The 9589-nt window shown below is 28.6% G+C and overlaps 1 protein-coding gene across 1 annotated transcript in view; it reads left to right on the top strand.

Moving 5' to 3' along the window:
- The first annotated feature begins 8724 nt into the window (after positions 1-8724).
- Positions 8725-9589, top strand: part of LOC113388267 (gastrula zinc finger protein XlCGF57.1-like) — an 11067-nt gene continuing 10202 nt past the window's right edge. Inside the window, exon 1 of the mRNA XM_026625664.1 lies at positions 8725-8734. Coding sequence (XP_026481449.1) covers positions 8725-8734 — 10 coding nt within the window. The remainder of the gene's footprint in view (positions 8735-9589) is intronic.

Below are 9589 nucleotides of genomic sequence, written 5' to 3' on the forward strand. Positions count from 1 at the left end.
TATGCAAATTAAAAAATCAAAATTAATTTAGTAGTTTGTTCAAAAATTAGCAAAGGAATGGATTGTAAAGACTGTTTGTAAAAACAAAATATCAAACTTAACATGCAGCTTATAAAGCTAATTAAAAATTAAAAAAAAAAATATGTTTGATTTTCAAAACAAAGCATCAGTAATTGTACTTTTAAATTATTAATTTTGCTTATAATTATTTTTATTTTTATGTTTTTTTGTACTTATACATTTTAATTTTTTTTTAAATTTCTGTATACATACATTTTAAATAATTTCCTAATTTCAAACCATAAAATATGAATAAGTCGAAGTAGATTTACTCATTTTCAATACAATATTCAATAGAAATATTATCAATACAAATCGTGGATATATATAACATTTAACACGTTGAAAAATTTCGAGTTTTTTTAAATTAAATTAAAACCACTTGATTTTACTGATAGGGGGGCCTCATCAAAAAAATTTGCCACGGGCCCCGGATGTCCTAGTTACGCCACTGAAAGTATGTCTATATATTTATTAGCAGTTATCAGCAAATGCTGTCTGTATAATTATGAGTTTAGCTGTTAGTTCAAAATATGGTTCATTTTATTGATGACACGCTGTCGATAATTTCAATTATTAAATTTGATATTAACTTTCTATGGAACAGATTAATCTTATGTAGCATTGCTTATGTTCCTTGGTCTAATTTTCTTATTTTATTTGTCATTTTACTATCCTCAATTTTTAATTTTGTAACTATTTATATTTTCTTATGTTCAAAAGTAGACCTCACCCCAGACAACACAAGACATCCCGGAAAATGTCCACAGGATATCCACGCGCGGTCATTCATTGTCCCTGCGATAGCCTTACGGATATCCTTCTTATCCTGACCTTATCCGAAACATGTTAATATGTCGCACCTATGGGACGTTCTGTAGGATATCCCGCGCGGGATATTCCGGACATAAACCGGACATGAATGGGATATAATTATGGAATTGTTTTTTACTTTTTAGATAAAAAATAAATTTGGATTAAAAATAAAATAAAAGAACACAATTTCACAAAGTAAACTTTTATTACAAAATAACAAAATCCTGAGATAATTTTATAACAAAATTTAATATATACAACTTTAATTCAAAATAACTTATTTTACAATATTAAAAATATAATTAATTCGGCATTCAATCCTAGTTTATGGTTGATTTTCTCTCCTGAAATAGAAAACAAATGAATAAATGCATATATAAGTATAAGTTCTTTAAGAGCGATACATCAATCAAAATAGACAGAGATTTATAAAATAATCTCTCTAATTCCAAATATATCGACACAATTTGATGTCATTACGAGTGAATATTAAACTTGGTTTTTTACATCTAAAAATGTGTACACAGCACAAATTTTGCACTAACATTGATACAACTAACCAGTCAATAATCATGATTTTTTGTAAATAGGAGAAACATATAGTACACACATCTCACAGAAATACCTTGTATAATATTTATTGGCACGTCGCAGCCAGCTTTTTGCAGCCTCTGAAACAGCAAACTATGTCTCATGCGGCAAATTTTTCAAAACAATTCCTGGAATTATTAACTTCCCGTAGGGTAAGTTATAGTAATCGTCCAAAAATCGGAATTGAAATTTTTACATTTCTCGACGTTTTGAAGGTTTCTGAACATTTTGGCATACTTCAGAAAATGAATGTTGTGTGTGTGTGTGTGTGTGTGTGTGTGTGTGTGTGTTTTGTATGTCCGCGTTTTTTCGTCCACGTTTTCGGGCGCACGGATCAACCGATTTGAATGGATTAAAAAACATTCGATTCCTATTGATAGGGAGATGTGCTGATTAGTTTTTGGCAAAGGCAGGTCCAGCCGTTACGGAGATATGGAGCAAAGAGTGCAAAAAATAGAAGCGAGTTTTTAAGAGAACGGATCAACCGATTTGAATGGTTTAAAAAACATTCGATTCCTATTGATAGAGAGATGTGCTGATTAGTTTTTGGCAAAGGTAGGCCCAGAGGTTTCGGAGATACAGAGCTAAATTTAAAAAAAATGGCTGTTTTTGAGAGAACTAAGCGTCCGATTTAAATGATTCAAAGAACTTTCTGCTGTTTTCAACAAAATAATTGATTTTGGAAAAAAAAATTTTTGTTTCTAATTTTTTTTTCAAAAAAATTTTTTTGTAATTTTCGATTAAAAATTCAAAAAATCACCCAAGCTAAGAACAGTCTAAGCGCCACTCTGGTACAAATGTTTACCCAAGTGCGTTTAGACTGTTTGTGTACTGGAGCACTTTTCCAATTTTGTGAAAATTATTGAAAAATGTGAAAATGCCGCCAAGCTGAGCACAGTATAAGTGAAAATGTCGCACAAAATTATTTGCAAATGCGTTTAGACTGTGACTACGAGGGAGCACTTTTTCAATTTGTGTAAAATGGCAACTATTTTTTTTTTTGGAATTTGATTCGAAATGAAATGACGATTGTTATGTTCTGGAGATGATAAATTGTTTTATTTATAATTAATTTTCCATAGGGTAAGTAATCGCAAAAAAAATCGAAAATGAAAATTTTTATATATCTTCACGTTTCAGAGGTTTCTGAATATGTTGGCATACCTTGGAGAAAATTGATGTATGTGTGTGTGTGTGCGTGCATGTGTGTGTGTTCGGATACAAATTTTCGTCGACGATTTCGGGAACACGGATGAAGCAATTTGAATAATTCAAAAAACATTCTAGCCGTTCCGGAGATACGGGGCAAAAAGTGCCAAAAACGGTAACTCAGTTTTTAAGAGAACGGAGCGTCCGATTTGTATAGTTTCAGAAAACATTTTACTTGTATTAACAAGATGAAGATTTGATCAAATTTTCATGAAGATAGGTCTAGCGGTTTCGGAGATTTAGTAAAAAAACTAAAAAAAATAACGTTTGGCGGTCAACAATAATCATTAGACATTAGACATATGCATATCAAATTATCAGATATTTTATTGAGATTTTAACAATAAGTATAAGTTTTGTTTACATTCCTATGGGTTCCGTACTTGTTTTTTCCGTTAGACAGCGACGCGGCGCTTACGCGCTCTATATTTCGTCTCTATGCAGTTAAAGCAGTACGATTGCTTTGAAAAAAAGTTCAGATCTTCCAAAATATATCAAAATGAAGACAACATTTTTTCAAAAAAAAAATTTTATAAAAAAAATTATTTAAAAATTTTAAAAAAATTTTTTTTTTCAAAAAAAACGTAATTTTTTGTCCGATTCAAAATTTCTAAAAAATCTTATTTTTTCGAAGTGAAATTTTTTCAAAAATGTTAATCGTTTTAAAAAATAATAATTTTTGGCACGGGAAGTTCCAGCAATTTGCCTTAAGGCACGATGCCTTAATTGCCTTAAGACAGAATTCCACTTACAGCTAGTTGGTATTGGTATTTTGCCTCGAGGCAAGTTACATAAACTTCCCGATGTCTATAAATAGTCGACTTAATCAATAAAAAATAAATTAATTTATGAGTGATTAAAAGCATTCCAATGGATTTATTACACCTAATTGAAAACGACCGAACACGTTAACTCGGAGTATTTTCTAAAAGCAAATTTTCAAATCAACAACTTTTATAATTGAACCAGTTTCCTTAGGACTTGGTTTAGTATGTTCATTAAGACCAAGTTCTTTATCGTTTTTCCAAGTAAATCATATTTTTTAACAAACGTCAAAAAAAAACTACTCATTTTCTCAAACTTTGATATTTTTTTTAAATTAAACTACTTGTCGTAAGGCCGTAATATTTCAGTAAGTTCTATAAGACCATGATATATATCGCCAAAAACAGTTCCATAAAATCAGCTTAATTTATTTTTTAACAGTTAATTACAAGAAACGGCTTTGGTAGATATTCCAGCTAAAACTATCAGTATCATTCCTACTAATATCTTTCAAACAGTTTTTATTATTAACATTAAACAATAAATTAACTATATATTAATTTTTGCTTCCGATGTATAGAGCATAGTGGGTTCGGAATCATCATTCTTTTAATTTTCTACTTCATACATATTAGTCTGCGTCTAAAAATAATGTACTTTAGTGATTCAAGAAAATTTATATAGCCTTTTGCAGCTCAAATGATTGAATCATTCATAATTTTCAATTACGACGAACCCATTAGATTCATTTTGCTAACGATAAGTAAAACATTTATCAAAATATATTACGATGAGTTTATCATAAACATTCGTACTATATAATTCTTTAGTCCATCCTACAAATTAATTAATCTCTGAAATCATAAACTCTAGATTCATTAAATTATTACTGAAAGTTATTATTTTAACTAAATGAAATTAATCCTCTTATGATCAGGCAATCATTTATCAGACATTTCATATCCAAATTGTTTAATTCAAACGCAAAAAATTTAAATTTAGGCTATGAATATTTTAAAGTTCAGGAAGTTAATGGCAGAATAAGTTATCCATCTCTAAAATCTAAAAACAATTTCTTCATAATGCGTTCTTAAATGAAAAGTATATCACAACTTTTTTCGCAATATTTAAATTACTTTAACAAAAAACTTTTAAACTTTATCAAGAGGTCAAAAAGACATTTTCAAAGCAATTTATCATTAATTTATGCAGAAAATAATATTTTTATTGTATAAAACACATTAACCATTGAATTACTTAAATATCATGTCAGTAAATAAAATATCCGGTCTGGCGCCTCTTATCATTTATATTGCTCATTGATTTACTGCTAATTCGAAGATTATACTTTATAATACAAAACCCATTATAGTGGTTAACGATCGAAAGCAAATCAAACCTGATTTTAACGTAACTCGGCGTCTGTTGTTTTCATAGGATCTGACAACATAACAGATATGCCTACAGTTTAGTAGAAATAATATTCGTTCCAGTGTTGCGTTTTGCTTGGTAATTAACAAAAGCTAATTATAGTAGCAGACGAGTTACACCGCTTCCTCAATGTTAATGCACTTTTCACACGGGCGGAAAATTTATTCTGGTAATGCTTAGATCATAAGTTGTAAAATTTTGTAATCTTAGATCATATTTTATCAATATGGACTACTGTGGGTTGCCATCCATTCAAAAATCCGTATAATAAAGTCAAAATAATTACTGAATGTCCTACGTCTGTCAGATTGTTTTAAAGATATTAAAAAAACTAGTGGTGCATAGCATCGTGCCTTAAGGCAAATTACTCGAATTCGAATATACAAAGAAATAATTACTATATTTTTAATCGTTCATATAATATACAGTGATGATGCTTATCACCCGTGCTGAATGAATTCATCTGAGGATATATTTCTTACGAGTAGAATAACGCACATGAGATATATATATAGTTTTGAAAGGAATTGTAAATTCCAAATTTATATTTGAAGTAAACAGTAAAGATTTTTTCCTGAAGATTTTGAAATTTGTTTGAACCGAATAAGTGAACTTCAAAAATTAAAAATCTTGGTAGGGAACTCAAAAAAATGTAACAAATTTGTTCTTATTATTAAAATATCTATAAAATATCGGATAATTTGATGTGAATATGTCTAATGATCCCTACGAGAAGTTAAAAGAAAATTATCAATAAATTACAGAAGACAAATCCTAGTTAGTAGTAAAAGCATTGTATTGTGTGAAATCACAGTCGACTTCATTATTTATATTCTAGGTATACGTTATATAATTGTTATTATTTTTAAGTTTGTTCCAATTGTTTATTATAGGTTGGGGTAAAAAAATCTAAACCTTTGAAATTGGAAACGTGCAAACAATTAAAATATGTAAAGTGTTCAAAATAAAAAAAAATGGGCAAGTTAAAAAAGCAATTTTATAAAAGATAAATTAAATTAATAGTTACTGATGATATTCAATATTTGTGACCAACCATGATCCATGAAGTACCAGACAAAACCATGAAGAATCAGACAAAATTTGTATATAGTATGCAATACACAGAGTATCTTTGTAAAACCGTGTCTATAAAATATTTATTTCAAATAGAAGTTTTCTTTACTTTGTTTGTAATATATACATAATTGTGTTTCAAGAAATAATGATTCAGATTATGACAATTTAAACAGGAATACTGTCCAAAGCAATATTTATCATAGCGGTAAGAATTGATAGAATTTTGTTTATTATGTTTAACCATATATATTTAGATTATAGTTTTATGTTGTTCACCTAGTGATTAAAACCGCATTGCATCTATACAGTAATGTAGCTTATATTCCATAAAACCACTTTAAAATTAAAAAATATGGTATTGGATCTTTTTCCCCTGGCAGTCCGTTTTTGCCGGGCTATGTTGGTGAAATCGGCAGATGGCACAATTTAGACAAATATCCAAAAAAATCTATAATGATTGAACTGAGAATTATACTGAACATTGTTCGATAGCTCATTGTTTGATATGTGTAATGTGTTGTGATGTAGTTGATTTGGTTTTAATAGTATAATTGCCAAAGTCAAATTGGACCTTGGAACCCTTACTCAAACATTTATTTCATTCATATTATTTTTGCATGGACATCTAATTACAATCTATCATACTAAAACAGAATAGGATTCAGTAATGTTTTGACGTTATTATATGACGTTATTATTTGAATTGATAGCGACCCACTAGTTGTCCAATCCAATTGTGACTAATTACCTATATTCAAAGTATTTGTTAACATTTTTATTATATATGCCGCTATACCCCCGTGAGGCTTTTTGCAATTGAAGCTATATTTGAGATCTATAATCTTAAGTAGAAATTTGACATAAAAGGTGCCTGATTTCAGACGTGACCTGGGATCAGCAAACTCGGGACTATATTAAATTTGCTGATTGTGAATTAAATAAGTTTAATTTTATATATTTTAAAGTTTTACCAAATCCCTTTAATAATCTTGCATCGACGTCGTTCTTCCATCTATTAAATTTGAATATTTTATGAAAGCCCACGTACGAAACGATTTTGCCATCGCTAGTCCTAAATTAATTAAATTTATTACACCAAATGTTCCTGATCATCCTGAGTACCTACTTTTAGTACGAACAACTTAAATTACGTACAACTGGAACGTTCAATAATTAATATAACTTTTGCTTTATCGAATTAGTTTCAGTGGGAATCACGATATATTATAATAATAAAACAAAATTGAGATTCATCTATTATCCAACAACTACTAATGATTTAGTTGATCATCTGAAAAGCGCCCAACGAATCTCTGCAAAGGCTAACGCGTACATCAAACAAAAGGGAACTCCCATAGCTGGGTAGCATTTCTAATCTTTTTGTGCGGCATGTATGTACACAAACTGCACTTCATAAATAAACTTATGACTTACGAGCAAAAGGTTTTATAAATAAACTACACGCCAACTAACTTTCTGACAAGTTGTAAGATATATCCTTATGGATACAATAAAAGTAGGTACGTTCTTTCTTGATATCATGATATACTTATATTGATACTTTGTTATTTATCGAGAAAAAAGAACGAAAAAATAATATTGAATTTATCGAATAATTCAAATTCAGTTAGAATAAATCTTTAATAAAAATTATCGATTCAAAATGAAAGTTTATTTTTGTGTGCCAAATAATATTTGCTGTTGAAAAGAAATGCACTAATTTTAATTCATTTAAAAATAAACTTAAAATTTTAGGAAAATCAACTTAAAGTTTTTTATCATATCTCGTTTCTTTCAATAATCGTCTCTACCAATTTTTTACATTCGATTACCTTTAGAAATATTCGTCTTCAAATTGTTAAATGTATATCTATCTATCCAACCACCATTATCTTCATAACTATTTCTGTAAGAAATTTTGATTGTTGTTGGATTGTCCAACTTATATTGATAAAGTTGCTAAAATCATTTGATTTTTGAAAGAAGAACCATAAAAATTAGTGATAAAATCCTTGAATGGTAGGGAAAGATAATATTGCATATCAATTAATTTTTTTATAAATAACAATCAAATTTATCGAATTCTTGATTCTTGATTAATTTGGTTATAATTAATGAAGCTTGAATAAACAGATGATAGATTAAAAAAATTTTACAACATTCCTTGCACCTTAAAAATATCAAATCATATAAATGACTTTCAAATCTGTTATAAATAATTATCTAATAATCTGTTCTACCGAAATATCGTTTTTACCGAATTTCAATATTCCATTTTTAACAAAAAATGCTCGTCTTAAAAATCTATATCATGTATCTATCTATTCAGCAACGAATTTTTTCATTATTAACTTTATGATAGATACGATAATATGAATACATATTATATGTATTATAATTAATAATATAATATAATTCTTGGAACAAGTACCTTATAAGTTGGTGATCATATTCATAAACTAATTGAGAAGGAAAAATTTCATAATCAATCATAATCAATTATCCTGTAAATGCAGTTATCATTAACTTAATACAAAACTTGACTAGCAAACAAAACCCAAAGCTGAATACTTCTACAATTTTTACTTGTGGCTTGTTAACATCAAATTTTATAAAGGACTATTTTTCATTATGCATTTTTACAGTAATTTTCATTATAATTTGAGACATAATAGTGTTTTAAGTTAAAAAAATCATACGCATTTTCTTAAGAAAAAAATACACTTAAAGCCTAAATTTTTTAAAACAGTTGATATGATATTTAATTTGAACTATATGAGCAAGGGTAATAAAGTTAGAACCAATTGTATAATCTATGTTTATTAGTTGACGGTGATGAAAAATGTTTGTTGATTCTTTTAGACTTTTGATGAACAGGCGCTGGCTTGAGTATGCATTCTATGTTTGCTAGAAGCCTATAGATTTTTTTAATGGATCTAAATAAGTTTAATGCAGTACAATGCTTTAATTATATTTAGTTCGACTTTTCCACAATTTCACAAAAATCCTTTCTCCACCACTGCCTTGTTTTGACGGCACCGCTTATTGCTTTCCAGGCACATAGTGAGTAGTCCCGCGTTCTTCTTTGAAATCCTTTGTTTCCAGCTCTACACATATAATTTAAACAGACAATGAATACGCTTTTTGCATAGCATCACAGATAGAGTACTGTTAGTTACATCAGATGCTCTCACTTCATCAATCATAGAATCTCTTCCTCATTTCTTGCTCATCCATTAGATGCCGACATATATGTACTTGAATATTTGCACCTCAGTCGAAACTGCATTCATTTAGAAGATACAGTTAAGACTATTTGAAGTTATGGATTATTATTATTGTTGTGCATTATGATGAGCAATAATACTGAGTAATTGATAGATAAACCTTGTAATATTTGCAAACTCTTATACACTTGGATCAACTTTGACCACAAATATTTGCACAAGCATAAAACACACGTACCGTACATCGGTATTTTTTCATTTTGTTGTAATTTTTATTTTTTGGAATTTATTATGTGTAGAACTATTGCAACTACAAGCTATGTTCTAATGATAAAGCATCAATAAAATGTTGTGATTTTTTTACATTTCTTATTACAAATTCATACGATTCGGTTAAACTTTAGCTAAAGTCT

The sequence above is a fragment of the Ctenocephalides felis genome, unplaced genomic scaffold (assembly GCF_003426905.1).
Source record: "Ctenocephalides felis isolate EL2017-DRISC unplaced genomic scaffold, ASM342690v1 CF-g0.4_SCAFFOLD_03572, whole genome shotgun sequence".
In the NCBI taxonomy this organism is placed as follows: domain Eukaryota; kingdom Metazoa; phylum Arthropoda; class Insecta; order Siphonaptera; family Pulicidae; genus Ctenocephalides; species Ctenocephalides felis.